Source organism: Rutilus rutilus (assembly GCF_951802725.1).
Source record: "Rutilus rutilus genome assembly, chromosome: 9".
NCBI lineage: Eukaryota > Metazoa > Chordata > Actinopteri > Cypriniformes > Leuciscidae > Rutilus > Rutilus rutilus.
The window spans coordinates 34,998,809-35,019,031 of NC_140223.1; the positions used below are offsets into that span (position 1 = coordinate 34,998,809).

The 20,223-nt window shown below is 40.4% G+C and overlaps 2 protein-coding genes and 1 pseudogene across 3 annotated transcripts in view; all 3 read left to right on the forward strand.

The window, feature by feature from the left end:
- The window catches only part of LOC311297404 (olfactory receptor 52D1-like), a gene marked incomplete at both ends in the record, with an annotated part of 283,003 nt that overhangs the window by 22,816 nt on the left and 239,964 nt on the right, over positions 1-20,223 (forward strand). The gene's annotated exons all lie outside the window — the stretch shown is intronic.
- On the forward strand, positions 8,741-9,658 carry LOC311296539 (olfactory receptor 6N1-like; the record flags this gene model as incomplete). The annotated part of the gene is made up of 1 exon (XM_084418368.1): positions 8,741-9,658. The coding sequence occupies one exon, from the start codon at positions 8,741-8,743 to the stop codon at positions 9,656-9,658; it is 918 nt and encodes a 305-aa protein (XP_084274494.1).
- Positions 17,815-20,223, forward strand: part of LOC311296546 (olfactory receptor 11A1-like) — an 84,550-nt pseudogene continuing 82,141 nt past the window's right edge. The window contains exon 1 of the transcript in view: positions 17,815-18,038. The product of the transcript in view is annotated as an olfactory receptor 11A1-like (transcript). The remainder of the gene's footprint in view (positions 18,039-20,223) is intronic.

Sequence of the window (20,223 nt, forward strand, 5' to 3'; positions counted from 1 at the left end):
AGGCGCCGAGCGATAATGCATCGCATAGCCAAGTCTGATGGTCACGGTCTGGTCTGGACCGGTTCGGAAGCATTTTCTGCTTCTACCAACCAGGCCCAGGCCCAGAAGACCACAGACGTACCCGAGGTGGGGCAGCAAGGTGGAGGACAGGCACCCGGCTCGGAAGGCCCAGGGGCGGCCCGAAGCGGGGTCTTGTGGGTACCACTGGACTCCGGGGAGCCAGTGGCAGAACTGTAACCATCTGAAGAGCTTGTCCCCCCATCCCTGGGTGGCCTGTCTCAGGGACGCTTCGTCTGACACTTGCCCCCTGGCTTGGCAGTGCCTGAGACAGACCGGGCAACCTGCCTGCTGCTGGCTCTACGCTGAGGCATGGGTGGAGGCTGCTGTGGGGGCCCCGCGGAACCGGAGGCAGCGGCAGGGGGACGCCCTCAGCGACGAGGAGGCAGAGGAACTGCCACCAGTGGCAGGGTGGAGGAAAAAGTGGGCCGCCGGGGCAGGATGTGTCGGGTGGCCTCCGTCTGCGCCTGGGCGGCGGAGAGCTGTTAGGCGCAGCTCTCCACCACGTAGCCGAACATCCCAACCTGGGAAATTGGGGAGTCCAGGAACCAAACCTTGTCTGCATCTCAACCAGGCTGAGCCAACGATGGTGCCTCTGGACCACTAGGGTGGACATCGCTAGACCGACCGTGCACTCTGTGAAGCCGTGAGGGCGAGGTCAGTAGCAGTGTGGATCTCACTAATGAGCGCATGCTCTAGACTACCCTCGTGCATGTCCATGAGTGTCTTGGCCTGATAGACCTGCAACAACACCATGGCATGCAAAGTGGAGGCATATTGCCTGCAAACTTTGTAAGCTCTGACCATCAAACCTGATGCGAGCTCACATGCCGGCGAGGGGAGACAAGGATCCCCCAGATGCAGCGGCCATTGGACACAGGTGTGTCGCAACAGACCGCTCCTCTGGAGGTATAGCCTCATAACCCTTCACCGCCCCTCCCTCAAGGGTAGCGAGGGGGAAGAACCACTCAGGCAGTTTTTCGGCAGTAAAAGTTGCCGTCCACGACCTAGTAAGCTCTCCATGCACTTTGGGAAAGAAGGGCACTGGGGCGGCGTGCTGAGAACCAGCCTCCTCATCTTGTGACTTGATTCTGATTTATTTCGTTTTGTATTTTTATTTATTAGAAAGTTATATTCTGTTCTAATTTAATTTTGTAAATTGTTTATTTTTTTCTGTGCATTGATTCTATGCTGAGCCTGCTCGCACAGGTAATTTAGCCGATTTAATTTGATTTGCATGTGAAATGCAAATCCTGTCTGTGGCCTTTCTGGAGTTATGTTATTTCTTAGTTTTATTGATCCAAAATGTTTTTATACATTTTCTTCTATATCTTTGTGTTATTTTCTTTACATCGCGACTTTGAAAGGTTAAAGCCCCACCCCCATACACATGATTCGACTATTAGTCGACTATAGGCAAGACTTGACGATTCTGATTCGACTATGAAAATCCATAGTCGGGGACACCCCTAGATTGAGGATAGAATATCTTGCTAATACTCTCTCAGGCAAAGATGGCACACACCAAGACGGAATGTGCAAGTGAGGGACATTGTTATTGTGAAGGAAGAGGAAATTCCCCGCAACGAATGGAGGTTGGCCAGGGTCATTGAAGTTTGCTAGGCTGATGATGGACTGGTACAGAAAGTTATAATACTGGGAATCGGAAGTTGGGGAAAAGGGGTGAACGCCTCACTAAACCCTCTATTATTGAACGCCCTATCCAGAAGTTGGTAGTTCTTGTAGCCAAAATTTGAAAATGAATATCGCCCTATCACTTATTAGAAGTTTAGTCATATTAGTACCATGTTGGTATTAGGTGGTATCTTGGTTACATGTTGATTTGTGCTGTGTTTAACATTGGTTAATATTAGAATATGTGACATGGTGAACAATTTGTTCATTTTAGCGGAAGAGTGTGCAATTATAAATTATGCATTTTTTTAATTGTTGTTGATTTCATGTTTCATGTTGAAGTCTGGAAATTACCATTGATTGTTTGCATTTTGTAGTTGTTTGTTTTGTTCTCTTTTGGTTTTGTTTTTTCAAAATTACTCAATGGTAATTTGGTGGGAGTGTAGCTGACGCTGGTAGGTCAGCTGTGGGTTATGAGATATTGGTGATTTCAGGGGCTATTGTTTATTTTTTACTTTATAATTTAAATGTGTATTTCTGTGTATTGTCAATTTCATAATTTTGTTGACATTTGAATATTATAATTACTGTCATATGATCCTTGCTGATTTATTTCACCTGGACGTGTTAGCGTCAACTGAATGGTGAGACGTGAATTCAGATACACATGTTAGTGCTCCTGACTTATTCTACTGTTGGTTACCAGGCGAACACAGTAAAAGTGTTAATATTTTGTATATGTTTTGGTTTTGTGTCCTTAGTGGTGTTGTGTGTAAAATTATGGTTTGTTTTCTTTTCGTGTCTAGTGTTCACGGTGTCTTTTCAATAAATAAAAAAATGGACATCAGTACTTCGGAAGCGTGAACTGTTTAATAACCAGCGAGTAGTTACAGGATACTTTGTCAAATTTTGACTTTCTTTGTTTCTGTAAAATATCGAGTTTTGCCATTAACCCTTTTGCAGTAAGCTTAACCTCTCGTTTTTGTACAGACAATTCAATATTTTCATCCTCTACTTTCTGAGTCTGAGCCCCATCTTGCTCGATTTCAGAACCACAAAACTCATTCATCCACCATTTTTAAACCTTTACTCACTGCATATTTTACATCATAAACATAAACTTGAAGACTGTGCACATGGGCAAACAAGCATTTCACAAACGGTTCAGTTCTTCATTCAACAAACACCTTTTTTCTTTTCTTTTTTTACCACCATTGGATTTGTCTTTGTTTGTTTGTGTGCACACTGTTTTATATATGGCCATTCAACTCAAGTTCAAGTGGGAGTGCTTCCATACCTCAGTTCCAAATTCGCTGAAGGCTGAAGACTTTGGTGTTTGTGTGCGCTGTATTCTCTTTGTTTTGCACGTGCGGGTTTGTAGTCCTTCGAAATCATTGATCAATACCAAGCAATAATCCACAAAAAATGCATCTAACGAAACTGTCATGAATGAGCATCATCCGACTTCAGGTCAGCTATCTTTTCCTGGGGCCTGTTTCAGAAAGGAGGTTCAACCAACTCTGAGTTAAAACTTGAACTCTGAGTTGACTTACCCTGAGATGGGAAACTCTGAGTTTTTGGTTACAGAACAGCTGAAATTAGTTAGTTCAATCAACTCTGAGTTGACCTACTCTGAGTTAAGCGCGTGCACCACAACTATAAAAAGGCATTATCAATGGAGCGCAGATATTATGAGTCACCATGGCAACAGCGCCAGACAAAAAGAGGTCTTCATATTTCTCACCAGTACGAACATTATTACTGTAATTTTACAGTATTAGAACATTAATACTGTAATTTAATTGAAGGGATTACTCTTAATTCTTCTGTAATTTAAAGTAAAATCTGATGTAATTGCATTAGACTATAGAACAATTCTGTATAGCCTATTTAACATACATTTTTTAAAAGGTATATTTTTAATGTAACCTTCTCCCTCTACACACTTTGGTCAATTCAAGAATAGTTCATGCAATTGTATATTGTTTATTTGAAAGCATTAAAAGTGCAGTTTCTTGTCTCTCCTTGTATTGTTCAAGTGGTTGAGGTTGATATGGGATTTTGTAATAAGTAGACCAATACTTTCTAAAGATAGTCATTATTACATTAATCGAATTACACTGTTGAAGATGTCATTTGTAGTTTGTAATACAAGTAACTTACCCAACTGTTAGAGTATCAGAGGTGAAACTGGAAGAACAGTATGTTATTAAACCTAATTTTAATTTTCATGTAGCTGCAATCCTGCAGGCATTAAAAGAACATGGCAGTAGCTGAAAATTAAATATAAAAACATAATTCAATCAAGTAAGGCTTGAGCATATCATGGGTGTAGTCTACCTGACTTTACAAACATTTGACATATTAAATCATCCAGTGTCTAGCAGTGCAGCAGCATTTTTGGCTGAGGGAATTCCTGGAGGGACTTCAGAGCCAGTCCCGAAGATCCAAGGGCCTTCATAAAATGTAAGAGGTTTACATATGTGTTATTTTTTATATAGGCTATTTTTGATATTTCCATTTATTTTACTTTGGGTTGGGTTTTTTGTTGGTCCCAACCATAGACTGTAAAAAATAGGTCCCAACAGATTCTGATGGTAATATCTGTCTTTTGGAGCCTCCTGTCCCAACAGAACCCCAAGCAGTTGTAAGTAGCCTACTCAATACACCAGAAATTATGACAAATAGTGTTATAAAGTGTACTCAACCAAATGATCATCACATGGGGATAAAGAGTTTCTGGTGCCACAGAGAGGCCTACAGAGGTAATGTTAATATTATGTGTCCACCAGGGCCTGAAGTTAACTTTTTTGACCACCCGCCACAGTGACTTTTTACCAGCCAGGTTTTTTTTTTTTTGGCCTCATAAAAGGTGAAAAAAAAGGAATTGCACAAACATTTGTTCTTTAACTTGTAAGAATACACATTTAAGTGCTGTCAAGTTATTAACGAGACCCATACAAGTGATAATAACTCTTAGAATACAGATACAGACCTAGTGCAGCTCGTATGTAAACAAATCGCACGCGGCTGTGTTGATGGCTGGGCAGCTGTTAGTTACAGCGTTCAGGAACCATTAAGCAGAACTAAATTAATATTGTTATTACTGGTAAAGTTACCGGGTAGGCAACCGGACATTTGGACACAACATCTGTGCAACTGTCATTGTACTGTCTGTAGCCTATGTCAGCGTTGCATTATCTCATCTCACCAACAGTTTAATACAACTCACACATTCAAACGTAGTCAGAGAAGACGCATCTTTCTCTCCGATCACATACGTTCCGAAACACTCAAACTGCACTGCTTTCACAGATGCTTTCTTTACTCCAGTAATGTGCCGCCACATTTTTAGCTAAAATCCAACGAAACATACAACTTCGTTTGAATGTCAAAGAACAACAGTTGAAAAAAAAAAAAAAAAAACACAACAAAAATAAAACCTTCGCCACTTTAGTTACTGTTGCTATGTCCGACAAGCTACACCGCGCTCACGCCAAACTATGATCTCACGCAATGAAAAACACATCGCGCAGCAGAGAGGACACTGACAACACGCTGACAGACAAGACAGTGGTTACTTTTGATATTAAACAAAGTCTCAACGTTAAAATTTGGTCATTTTTAAAGAAATTTAGACAATACCGTTTTGTGGCTCTGTAATGTAACTTGACAGATCGCTGTGGTGCCTCAAGTTAAAGCTGCTCGTGAACCGATCATCTCTTCCTTCTAGTTAATTTATTGCATCAAATAAACATGAATGAACATAAGAAGGAATGTAGTTTTAACTGCGGAAAGATGTCAGTAGGCTTACTCAGTACACTCCGTTTTTTCAAGTTCAAATCCTCCAACGTTGAACTCTCGTGACTGCTTTGTCGGACAAAAAAAAAAGGCGGATTCGGCGGATTATGATTGGCCAGATCGCCTGTCAATCAAACTCCCCGCGAAGGGTCGATTCTCATTGGCTGCCTGCCAATGTGGCAGGTAGATTGACAGTGTTACCCGCCAATTGCAGAATTCACCCGCATTTGGCGTGTGGTCGGGTGTTAATTTCAGGCCCTGGTGTCCACATCAAACAATCTACACATTCAGATTTTTTCACATTTTTATGTGGAGAATCTAAGTTTAAATCTAAGTATAAACGGGTATTCTTATCTCTCCCCGCGCCCCCAGAGTGTGGAAGAACAGCAGGAGGACGGTCCATCAACTTCTGTTGCACAGATGAACACAGTTCAGTGATTCTCAGTAAATGCCACAGTTTAATTCTGTAGAATTTGTTCAGAACTACATTATGTAACTCTAATCTACTACTGTATTTTCAGTTGCCAGTTAAGGAGTTATATAGACTTCATCTTATAAAAAAATTGATAAAAAAAGATGTAAATAATTGCAGTAAAATAGCAATATTTTATTTATTAATAAAATATTAATTTTATTAATAAAAATGTACTGAAAGAATGAATGAGGTGTTTAAACACTACTTCCTCTTTAAAAAAGGGGAGGAGACCAATATAAACTCTGGGTTTACCAAAGAAAACCTGCTCCCGACCAGGTTAGGTTCACAGAGTAAGTTACCATGGTAACTGACTCTGAGTATAAGTTACCTCTCTTTCAGAAACGGTCTTGACTTACTCTGCTTTCTCAGGTTTAACATACCTCCCATTCTGAAACCAAAAACTCAGAGTTTCCCTCATTTCAGGGTTAACATACTCAGAGTTTTCACTTAACCTCCTTTCTGAAACAGGCCCCTGTAGTCGTCCAATTCGATCTGCTTCAGTCGATGTCGATAACGCTCATCCAGGCTCCTTCAGTCAAACTTTTTGACTTTCTAATGTAGGGACGCAGATGGTTTTTATTGGTCTGTTTCTGACGCGTGCTTTTGCCTTGAATAAAATAAATTCATTGTCCATACCTTCGGAATAAATTTGAATATGCCAAATCCATTTATTGTCCATTTGGCATTGCAAACAACAAATAAACCGAAAAAAAAAAAAAAACAACAAAAAAAAACTTTGACTTACTACTAACAAACCAAAATATTTGATTCAAAACAAACTGTTGGGCAATAGCACAGTTTTGCACAATACGACGCTCAACACGGCACGGTCAAAAAGTTTGTTTGACCTTCCATATGCACACCTGTAACTCATCATCACCTTATTTAAATATACTCAAAATACTCATCCGCCCTCTAGAGTCACAAACAAAAAATACAATTCAATATAATGGCTCCAACAACATTCACAAACATTGCTGTGAGCATGTAAGACATGCAGCTGCTGGACATGTAACATACATGAAATAACCCACTGTAGCAGATCTATACAGGTCGTTCTGTGGAAGATGGAGGGTTTCTGGAAGTTCTAACCGAAAGACTCGGGAGTTTTCACATTTATTAACAGCCCAGAAAGTATTGTGTTATAAAGTTCTTTGGCATAGGCCCTGTCCATAGCTCGCAATCCGAGGGCATGGAATCTGAATTTCCTGCCTGAAGACGAAGGCAGGGGCGCAGCCGACCCCCTGGGAGGTATGGGAAGGTACCATCCTGGTGGTGGTGGGTAGGATGGAGCTGAATGTTGGCATCAGCATCTGCGAACTCAGACATGTGTAAGTACAAATCTTTTATATTACGAGTTTTAAAACATGATTGGTTAGATGAGAAGGTAATAAGTGATGTAACAATTGAGTCTTCCTGGCAGAACTTACGCTAAAGCTTTAATTTTCTGAAATACATTCACAGACATTGCTGTGAGCATGTAAAACATGCTACTGCTGCACAAATAACATACACTGAACCTATATCTATACCTAATATGCATATATCTGTACATATGAATGAGCATACAGTTTTATTTATTTTTAACAATAGACATACGTTGCAGGCTGATACGAGAAAAAAACCCAGCAACCACCTGAGCAAATATCAATTAAATTATGTACCATTGACATAACCTTATAATCTTAATGTATAAGGTTTACATACAATAGACAGCTTGCAATCAGCATGTGCCATCTATAGTATAATGCCATAACTTAATATCTAAACAGGATTTAGCATTGGAAAAGGTACCATTTGCACACTTCTTACTTTACATAAACAAGACACAACACCAAGGAAATACTGATCACAATGAGAATGTCCACAAGACTTTAAGCATGAACCATTCAACACTATAATCATAATATTAGAAGAGGTTCTTCACAGATCAACGGGAGATCAATATCACTACCTGCTGGTGAAGGCTGTGTTAAGACATACCTTTTCTCATTTAAAAGACAGTTCTATAGTACCATATTCCCACTGACACTTTACATATATGTAAAAATTTAATTTCAACCAGAATACTTTTCCAAAGACTTACAACCTCATTATTTAGTGTCTGTGTTATCAGGACATTTTGAGTTACAAGATTTTTACCCACTGTGCCACATTTCGTTAAGGAAAACTACTGGTGTGCTCTTTATGCAAATCAAGCAACCAAACCACAGCAGAGAAGTCTTCAGAGACTTGTTTTATGCTATATAAAAGAGCATGTATGGTTATTCTTAGGTATTCTAAACAGAGCACACATAGGCTAGACCTAATTCTCTGCACATTCACTCATTCTCTGAAGATAAAGTGATGGTAATGTAAGATCGTATCACAGAAGGTATTTCTGGTAATGCAATTTCATGTACATGTTGTTAAACTGACTAAATACTTAATATTCACATGATTATACAAAGCTGATAAGCATGAAAACAGTTGGTTACACTTTAAGCTCAAATTTTAAGGTGTCCTTGTTACAATGCAGTGGTGCAGAGTAATATTAATTAACTAAATGCACTTACTGTAGGGTTAGGGTTAGGATTAAGAATAGGTTTAGGGTTAGTTGCATGTACTTATGCATCATTTATAGTTATTACTATATTAACTACATGTAGCATATGTAACAAGGACACTGCAAAATAAAGTGTGACCAAACAATATTTTTTTAAGGTAAAAATCACGTTAACTGTGTCTTCTTTCATCCTCAGGTCAATGAATCCATCCTTTGCTTAACGAAAAATGGAAAATGGAACATATTTTTACTTGATGTTGTTTGAAAATATTGGGTACATAAAATATACTTTCTTCAGTTTGGGAATTATTTTATACTGTGCTATTATATTCTTTAATGCCTTTATAATTATTGCAATTTGTCTGGAAAGGACTTTACACCTGCCCATGTACATTCTGATTGCATGTTTGTCCATCAACTCTGTGTTTGGAACAGCTGCTTTTTTCCCAAGGTTACTGACAGACTTGCTGTCTGATACACACTTGGTGTCCCGTGAAGCATGCCTCTTACAGGCTTTTGTCATTTATTCATATGCATCAAATGAAAATACAATATTAATGTTAATGGCATTTGACAGATATGTAGCAATCTGTAAACCTTTACAATACAACAGCATAATGACTCCCAGGATTTTATCTGTTTTAATAGCTATAGGCTGGATTTATCCAATGCTTTGTGTTGGTATTGCTGGTATTTTTAATGCCAGACTGATTATGTGTGGTAACAAACTGTGGAAGGTTTATTGTCACAACTGGGAAATTGTAAAGCTGTCTTGTTATAATACTATTATTAATAATGTTTTTGGCTTCTTCATAGTGACCACAACTGTTATCATGCCTTTAAGTTTTATATTATATTCCTATGTTAAAATTCTTATAATTTGTACAAAAAGTTCACCAGAGTTCAGGAGAAAAGCATATCAAACTTGTATTCCACACATGGTGATCCTTTTAAATTTCTCTTTGGCTCTTTTTTGTGAGGTCACTTTGAGTCGGGTCACGACTTTGGATCTCCCTCTAGCCCTGTCAATTATTATTTCACTGCAGTTTCTTATTGTACCACCCATCCTGAACCCTCTTGTTTATGGTTTTAATTTTCCTGAAATTCGCAAAAAGATTATATGTATTATAAAAGCATCCAAATAGATTTGTTTTTGATGTAATAGATACTATACAGGATTGGATTTCTCATAAGCATCGTGGAGACCATTGCTGGCAATGGTTCTATGGTCTACTTAGACTTATGATGCTTTTGGGAAACACAACCCAGAATGTTTATGATATACAACCAAAAAAAAATCATTGTTTAATCAAACATTGTTTTATCTCTTCTCATGCTTATGATGATAGCTATTACATGTAATGAGTTTTAGCCTGTAAATTTAAGACTGCCAGTGCCAGGAAATCTTTGCCACAACTATATATTTATTACATGCCTAGACATATAATGTATTATTTAGTCTGGTTAAATGAGCAAATACTGTTACTGCATTCCTGACATGGGTCAGACAGACCATCAGACACCTCTCAGATACCAAATACAGACATTGCCTGTAACATTAATACCAGAATAAATGCACTTAATTTAAGAAAATAATATGTTTCTCTATTCCCTGGGGAATTGTAAAATCCACCCCTTCATATTTTCTCTTTCCTCACCACTGACAGAATTTCCTGTAATACAATGCTTCCCCACCATTGACTGAATTTTCCAAGAGGTCCTCGCTTAAGCTGTAATGCTGAGATAATATTTGTGTTTCTTTACACAAATTATAATATTCTGTGATTTTAAATCAGTAGCTATATGACCAGATTTACTAAACAGGGCAAATTAGAGTAAGAGCGCAATTCCAAAACAGCATGATATACTGACGATGCGCTAATTAAAGAACAGACGCAGCCGGATCATTTCCATAATGACTAATGCAATCTACCAAGAGTAGTTAGCATCTGGTTTAAGATATGATTTTTTGGGGGCAATAAATAATGTTATAATAATAATAATAAATAATGCAAATACCAGTAAATATACTTGCGCAACTGAGTAAATCACCTTGTCATGATCCATTTAAATACTCTACTCCCGTAACTTTTACATCTGAAAGAGATACACATACAAATGCATATGCAATAAGCTCAGACACAAAAATAACAGTCCACGCCTTTTCAGCACAAATTTTTCACTGTGTGTCTTTAGTAAATTGAGAAAGTAGTTTTTTAACACCACAAGAGGGTTTGTGTTGGCGCAAGCTGTTAGTAAATCTGGCCCATAGTATATTCACACTTTAAACAACAAAGGCGTAGTCTTTTGAATTAAAGAGTTTGGTATGTATGTTTATTACATTTTTTATTTTTAAATTCGTTTTAGAAAAAAAAAATCTACTTTTCTACAATTTTATTTAATGAAAAAATTGGGTCTAGAAACTATTGTCGCATTCTGTTGGTGTTTATTTTCATTTCTATGGACTTTCTGTATCCTTTGTTCTATTTCCCCACCAGTCTTTAGTTACCATGGACACTCTTGCAGTCAATACACCTGTTTGTCATTTTGTTCATTATGATTGTATATAAGTTCCTCTTTAGTTCTCATTCTCTGTCGGAATTGGTCGTGTGTTACACACTGTCATTTTGCCTTCTCATCAGTGGATTACCTGCAGTTATTAGATCCTTTTTTGACTTACTTCTTCATCCGTGGACTAGACTAGACTGTTACAAATATTGACTTTTTCCACCAATAATCTTTTATAATTCTGTTATTTGTTTCATAGTTCCGTAAAAGCAAGTGGCATGCAATAATAATAATAATAATAATAATTAATAAAATAAAAAATCTCACTCTCTGTGCTAAATGTAACAGATCTTTATTAAGATAACATGAATAAAAGAAGAAAATGTCTCGGATTACAAATGTAACTATGGTTCCCTTTTCTATCGCTTAGAAGCCTATCACCTTCGAATTCTTACAAAATGACCCAATGGCAAAAGAATGCCATGGGTCTGCGGAATTTGCATAGTGCAACTCTGCCCCACCGTGTGGGTATAAAAGGAGCAGCGCGGCATTATGTTTTTGCTTCGGAGCCGATTGTTTCTTCACTTCTCTCCACTGCAAGCTGTCTACGAGTTCTAGATACGAGATGAGCGACTCAATGACCTCCTTAGAGGTAGAGTCCCCTCTGCCACACCCCAATCTATTCTCTCCACGAGAGGGGACACTTTGGCTGGTGGCCAGGGTGATCCGAGGCTGTCGGTGTGGAACAACTCGACGAATTCTCCTTGGGCCATACCCCCCTCTTCCACATTGCAACATGTGAGGTTTCCAGATGACGTCGCTTGCCAGTCTTGTGGCGGGCCCAGCGTTTCGTTCGGCGTCCCGGCAGATGACGTCATGTCTATCGCCGCATCACAAGGTGGGCTTGAGTCATCTGGAGATGAATACTTGGCTATGCTGCCTCCTTTGGGAGAACCAGCATTGCCCGAGTCTGATCCAGAACTGACTGCCATACTTTTCCGGGCAGATGCGAGCATCGGGCTTGTGTGGAACCTTCAGGCATGTCCCGAGCACTCAAGGTTTGATGATTGTTTTGTGGCGCCCAATTCCTTTCTTCCCGGAAGTGCATGAAGAGGTCATGAGATCATGGAAGGCTCCTTTGACTTTGAGACTGCTCAGCGGCCTCTTCCACCTTCTCTGCCCTGGGTCAGGTGATGTCCACATGCGTGGTCCAGGAAAGACACCTCTAGCTTAACCTGGCTGATATGCAGGAGGCTGAGCGAACCCCGTTCCTCTTCGACGGCACGGTCGAGGACTTTGGCCAACAGTTCTCGACCGCCCAGGAGCAGACTGAGGCTATTAGACACTGCTGCCTTGACCCAGCCACCGGCTCAGACGCCTCAGTCCGCCTGCTGCTGAGGGTGCCCTCCTGCAGCTCCCGCCCCTCCCGCCCGGCCCCATCAGCGGCCATCACCTGCCATCACCCGGGCTGGGCCGTGGAGGTAGCCACAGGAAGGCACCCCAGCCCGTACCAGCCCCGCAGCATGCCAAACACCAGGCAAAGTGGTGCTGATAAGGGTAGCTCAGAGATCGGTTGCAAAAAACAGGAGGTGGTTGTAGGGTCACTCCTTCCCCCGGTGGAGGGCCGGGGGAGAATCTTTTGTTCTCTCTTAAAGAAAGAACTGACATACCCATCTCTGAGCCCCCAGAGGCTGCGTATGGCACTTTTGTCCCCCTCTGTCGCCAGACCCCTGTGAGAGGAGGTCGCCGCGGAACACTCATTCTTCCTTGGCCTCCTCTGTCAGGACGCAGCATATGACCGTGCCCGCACACCGGGACGCTCCGGCTCCCAAGTCTAGGCCGGTCATTCCGCCTTGGTGCCCCATCATGGGTACGTCTGTGGTTCACATGACCCCGCTGGTTCAGTTTTTGGGAGCCTGGCTAGAGCTTCCTAATCTGTCCCGTTGGCTCACGAGAACCATCAGGCTCGTCTATGCAATTCAGTTCGCACGGTCTCCTCCCCACTTTTGGGGAGTCTGCTATACCATGGTGGGTGGCAATGCCCCTGTCATGCGTGTGGACGTCGCCACCCTACTGGCGTCCCTCCGGCCGAAATTAAGTCCGGCTTCTATAGACCCTACTTCATTGTACCCAAGAAGAGTGGTGGGTTATGGCCAATCCTGAACCTGCACATCTTGAACCGAACCCTTCACAGGCTTCTATTCAAGATGTTGACAGGCATACCAGTACACGGTACTTCCATTCTGGCTAGCCCTGTATCCTCGCGTCTTCACGAAAGTCGTCGAGGCAGCCCTTGTGCCACTTCGGCATCACAGGGTTCGCATCCTGAACTATCTCGACGACTGGCTGTTTTTTGCGAACACAGGGACCTGGTGCTCCGGCACCTCGCCCGTCTGGGCCTTCGGGTCAGCTGGGAAAAGAGCAAACTCTCCCCCGTGCAGAGGATCTCTTTTCTTGGTATGGAAATCGACTCGGTTCAGTCACTGCTGAATTGCCTGAGTCTATTCAAGGGCAAGAGTGCGGTTCAACTGAAGTTATTTCAGAGGCTCCTAGGGCATATGGCATCTGCAGCGGCAGCCACACTGCTCGGACTGCTTCATATAGGACCGCTTCAGCACTGGCTACGCGATCGAGTCCCGAGATGGGCATGGCAACAGGACACGAGTACCATTTTACTCGGGCCTGCCATCAGACCTTCACCCCGTGGTCGAACCTCTCCTTTCTACGGGCTGAAGTGCCCTTAGAATGAGCGTCCAGGCATGTTGTTGTCTCAACAGATACCTCTGCCATGGCCTGGGATGCCATGTGCAATGGACATGCTCCTGGACAGGACCCTTTGGCATGTCAAATGCCTCGAGTTGCTGGCATTACGTTTGGCTCTGTACCATTTTTGAACGTTGCTCAAGGACCAACACATACTAGTCCGTTCAGACAGCACGGCGACAGTAGCGCACATCAACCGACAAGGTGGTCTGCACTCCCTAATCTTATGGAGTCAGAAGCATCTGAGGTTGCTTCAAGCCATTTACATTCCAAGCCCAAGGTTCCCACTACTCCTTTCAGGGATCAGGTGGTGAACCTGCAAGCGCTGATTGCTGGTCCATCTGCTGTTTATCCACAATAGCTCAGTGGTAAAGAAGCAGTTCAGTTGACTAGAAGACCCAAGTTCAATCCCAGCCTCAGACACCCATCACAGCAAGACTGAACCATGGTAATGGAACCAGCAGAAGATGCCACACCTACCTACAGTGTTAATTGTATTCTAGCTGCGTTGCCTGTCCAAGCTTCCAACATTCACAGACATGAGCAGATCCTATCTGAGATCCTACAACGCTTAAGTGAGAAGACTGCGTCTCAAGCCTCTCCAGTTTTAACCACCAAATCTTTGCCTTCTACCTGAGCCAAGACTGCCTGCACCAGAGAGGTATGACAGGAATCCTGAAAAATGTCGAGGATGATGCCTGAGAGAGGCCTGAGGATGATGTCATTCGGATTACAACCTAACAGCTTTCCCACAGAGAACAGCAAAATGGCATACATCATCACTCTCCTCACTGGAAAGGCACTGGACTGGGCTACGATGTTGTGGGAACAACATTCCCCACTTACTGACAGTTGTTATCTGTTTGCTGCAGAAACGGGGAGGGTCTTCCATCACCCTACCAGTGGGGGAGAGGTTGACCACAGACTGCTTCGGATATCCCAAGGGACAAGGAGTGTGGCAGAGTTTGCAATTGAGTCCTGCACATTAACCTCAGAGAGCAGTTGGGACCAACAAGCCCTGGAAGCGACATTTCACTGTGCCCTGTCCCCTGAACTGAAAGATTAACTGGCCTTCAGAGACCAGGCTCCTGACCTTGAATCCCTTATTGACATTGCCATCAGGGTGGAAAAACGCATTCGAGAGAGTAGACGGGAAAGCCGTGGGGAGATCAGGCTGCTTGAGCCCCAAGTTTCTAGCAGTGCCATTGAATCCCCTCCACTTCCCACAATCCACATATAGATTGGACCGCTAGGGTAGTGACTGCTTGGGGCACTAATTGTGGTATTTCAGGTATCTCTCTCTGTTAATTTTCAGAGTTGCTGAAGACACCTACTTATTCACGACCAACCACCTCCAAGCTTGATGCCCATTCCTCTAAAGCCACCAGCCCAATCCTAGGTGCTAACTATTCCCTAGCTTAAACCTGTGGCCTCCAGAGTCCTGGTGCATCTTCCTGAGCTGTCTCGAGTCCCCTTAGAATATACAGACCTCTGTGAAGTCTTCAGCAAGACCCACGCAGCCTCTCTGCCACCCTATATGCCATATGACTGTGCAATTAATCTGCTCCTGGGAACCTACCCTCCTAGAGGGAGACTTTTTTCCATCTCTGCCCCAGAAAGAGCTGCCATGGAGGAATATATCAATGATGCTCTTAACAGTGGATTCATCCATCCATCTATGTTGCCAGCAGGAGCTGGCTTCTTTTTCGTGAGGAAGAAGGATGGCCGTCTTAGGCCTTGCATTGCTTACTGGGGGACTTAATCACATCACAGTAAAATACAGCTACCCACTGCCACTAATGACCACAGCCTTTGAACTCCTACAAGGGGCGACCATTTTCACAAAATTAGACCTTCAAAATGCTTTGTTAAGATAAGAGAAGGAAATGAGAGGAAGACGCCTTTTAACACTCCAAATGGCCACTATGAGTGTCAGGTAATGGCCTTTGGGCTAGTCAATGCTCCAGCTGTTTTCAGGCACTTATTAATGATGTGTTATGAGATATGCTAAACAAGTTTGTATTTGTTTATCTTTATGACATTCTCATCTTCTCTCGTTTGTCAAACTAGAGAAGAGCTAAATTCATGTCCCCACTGTCTCTTTTCTTGGATTCATTGTCTCTAGTGGCAATGTCCAGATGGATCCTGGCAAGATTCAGGCGGTTCTGAACTGGCCTCAACCAGGCTTTGTCAATGAGGTCCAACGTTTTCTAGGATTTGATTTTGGATAAAGGGTTGGAAATTAATGTTTATTTTTATTTAATTTTTTATCCGATTCATCGATTAATCGAAAAAATAATTGACAGATTAATCAATTATTAAAATAATTGTTAGTTGCAGCCCTACATTTGACCGCCTCAAGCAGCTCTTCACTTCCACACCCAATTTGACTTTTCCAGATCCCGAGGTGCCCTGCACTACGCAGGTGGATGCTTCGGACGTTGGGGTAGGATCGGTCTTGTCGCAGAGAGCAAGGAATGACCACAAACTTCATCACTCACTTCGACTTTCCCCAGCTGAGAGAATTACGACATTGGTAACCGGGAGCTGTTGGCAGTGAAGTTGGCACTTGAAGAATGGAGACAGTGGCTGGAGGGTGCCAAACACCCATTCCTTATCTGGACGGATCACAGGAACCTCACCTACATCCGGCGGTTCACTTCCTGGAGGAGGGGCTCCTGTAAGGCCGCAGCTTGTAATGACTCTCCCAGCCTCTAGTTGGTGCTGACCTGTAATTATTTTCCCAGCCACTAGGTGGCCCCAGCTTCTGTAGAATTCATTGTGTTGCTACTAATTAGTATTTGATTTCTCCCAGCTGTGGGGCTCATTAGCTTCTTTGTGTTGGCCCATATAAGCATGCCTCTTTCTTTCAGTTGTGTTTAGTCTTGAGCTTGCTTGAACTATGCTTGAATTTTCTTGCTAAGAAAGCTAAGTCTGTTGTATTTTTGGATTTGCCTTTTGCTCATCTTTTGTTGATTGTATTTTTTTCTGTGGAAGCTCCCTTTTGTTGTACTTTTAAACTTGGACTCTTCAGTAAAAGCACCTTTTGATCAGTCATCTAAGCCTGCAAGTTATTCTTCTGCCCTTGGGTCTATCTGCTGTTTGTCATCCACAAGAGATAGAAGCATTGCTAATTCACATGGAAAATAACGTGAACATCAAACATCAAACAGTATATAAAAATGGCCTACCATTACCGAATGAAATGTTGACCTAGGAAGTGTTATAGGACTGTGAAGTTGTAGGGGTGTTTATGGACTCGATCTACTCCATCTATGTTTTGAATATTGTTCTGAATCCAATATGTCATAAAGCTAGAATTAAAAGGTGTTTAAGCAGAAGCTCTGTTTTTTCTTTTGATATATTGCATGTTCAGACATTCATACTACAACATACTCTGGGGGCCATGAATGTTTTGTGATAAATTATATTTAAAAAAAAAATGCTAGTGAGGAAAGAGTTAATAATTATTATCTGCAGTGGAAAGTTTGGAAAGCAGAATTATGATTAATGTATATGCTCTATTTATTTATGTTTTACATATATGCTATTAATTTATGTTTTTAGTGAGATCAAACTTCAGAGGACTTGAGAGGCCACAACAGGCCTCCTGAGACGTGTTAGATAGTATAACAACACTAGCATGCACTGGTGACTCCACAGTCCAACTAAATCAGAACACAAATAGAGTTCATTACCTGCAATTTTAATGAAGATGCAATGATGAGCATTTCAGAGTATATAGCAGAAGGTATTTCTAATAATGTTTGTAATGTTAAAAACAACAACAACATTTTTTCTTAGACTTTGATTAATTATTGCTGCGCTAACCATTCATTTAACTGAATTAGTTATTATATTACTAATCAAACAATATGTTACAGTTGGGGTCACATTACATGGTATAAGACACTGTGGCTTAACATTCTAAGCTGAATGTTTGTGTGTTTATTTATTTATGGTCTAAAAACATATGGACTTTGTTTGCTCTCTTCCTCAGGTCAATGAAAGTTTTCCTTGTGTAAGGAAAATGGAAAATGGAACATATTTTTACTTCATGTTGTTTGAAAATCTTGGGTGCATAAGATATGCTTTCTTCACTTTGGGGGTTATTTTTTACTGTGCTGTCATATACTTTAATGTTCTTATTATTCTTGTCATAATTCTGGAGAAGAAATTGCACCAGCCCATGTACATTTTGATTTCATGCTTGTCCATCAACTCTGTATATGGCACAGCTGGCTTTTTCCCAAGGTTATTGACAGACCTGCTCTATGATGCACATAGAATCTCCTATGAAGCATGTCTCATACAGAGTTTTGTCATTTACTCATATGCAGCTTTTGAGCTTACAATATTGATGCTAATGGCATTTGATAGGTTTGTTGCAATCAGTAAACCTTTGCATTACAACAACATAATTACCACACGGTTTCTAACTTTTCTAATAGTTATAGCATGTTTTTATCCAATTACTTTTGTTGGTATTAGTGGTCTTTTAACTGCAAGGCTGACAATCTGTGGTAACAAATTACTAAAGGTGTACTGCCACAACTATGAAATTGTCAAACTCTCATGTGTGAACAATAATATTAATAATATTTATGGTCTGATTGTAACGATCACAACAATTTTTATCCCTTTGAGTTTTATATTTTATACCTATGCCAGAATTATTATAATTTGTCAAAGAAGCACACAAGAGTTCAGGAGCAAAGCATATAAAACTTGTATTCCACACATGGTGATCCTTTTAAATTTCTCAGTTGCACTTTTTTGTGAGCTTACCTTGAGTCGATTTGTGAATGGGGAACTTCCTATACCGCTGACTGTTGTCATTTCACTTGAATTTATTATTATACCACCCTTTGTAAACCCTATTGTTTATGGTCTAAACTTTCCTGATATTCGCAAAAAAATGAGGCATCTTATAAAAGCCTCCAAATAGCCTGCTTTGTTTCTGTTGTAATACTGTAACACAGAAAATCAAGTTTGAAGAAATTTAAAGATAATTTAAACCTTCTAGTTGTGAGTGATTGCTAAATGTGATAGTTTTCACCCTTCTGAATTATATACAGATTTCCTTTAAATTACCTCCTCAGTAAATACTGTACATTTGTGTGATTTTTTTTTTTTAGGGATTTAGAAACACAGAATTGACTGAAAAAAGAAGCCATCAATATCATATGAGCTTGGATTAATAACTTTATACAGTATATAGAATATGAGCTTCAATTAAATCTTTTAAAAATGACATACTATTAGTCTAACTAATTCTTTATAATTGTATTGTTTAAAAATAAAATAATTGACATTGTGTTATTCTGAATGCAAAGCATTACACTGAACCTGGCTTATTTTCATAAATAAGGATTTAGGAATCAGTTTTGAGAACTTCAAACAATAGCTGTCAACATACTTTAAATCAAATAATTACAAATCATGATATTTGGTGTAGTTGTATCTATTTTCAATAGAAATAATAATAATTAAAGTCATTAAATGCTAGAATACTAACACTGTTCTGTTTATAACCAGCTATATGTACATTTAAATAGTATATTAATCATCTGCTTATACTTTCTAAGTGATCTTATAAGCTTGTTTCTGTATTAGTTACTCATAGTAGCTGAAGTGTTAATGTAATATTATTCATTAGTCTTGCATTACTTATTAATGATGGACTGTTATTCTAAAGTTTTACCATGAAATGGAGTAGATGGATTTAAACCCCCTTAGCTACTATAAAATCTCTGTGCTGCACAGCCTTGACAAACCCAACTATGTTTGGAAGAATAATTTTTATTTTGGGGTGAACTTTTCTTCCATTCAGGTGCACTCAGTCAATGTTTGTTCATGTAAAATAAAACATTCATATAAAGTGCTGTTCAAAAACTGTCTATATGTATGTATGTGTTTTGACCACGTGTTTTGAAAAACTCAGACCTGTCATCATTTAGAAAATATTTTGAATACCACAATAGTGTAACACCTAGATCACATGCTTTTGCATTTATTTGCCTTCCATATGGTCATTCTCCCACTCACTGCCATATAATCAAATTGGGGATGCAAACAGGGCTGACAAAGACCCATAACAAGTACATGTTTCTATAATAATGTCCCAAGCCGCATTAATAGTTCTAAAGTTGTGCTTTCAAATTAGTAATGGCTGCTTGAGTATGGAAGGCATTTTCTGCCAAATTTAAATAAATAAATTAAATGGTTAAAATGAAAATTAAAACCAGATTAACGATTTCATTACAGAAAACTGTACGCAAAATATGTGACAAAATTGAGAATTAAATTAAATGATTTCATTTTCCCGGTGACAGTGCATCATCCCTGAAAACTAAAATGCAATTGGTGATTTCACATTTCATTTTCACTACAGTCTCGAGGCAAGACTGCCAATATTAAAATGAAAAGCCAAACGTGA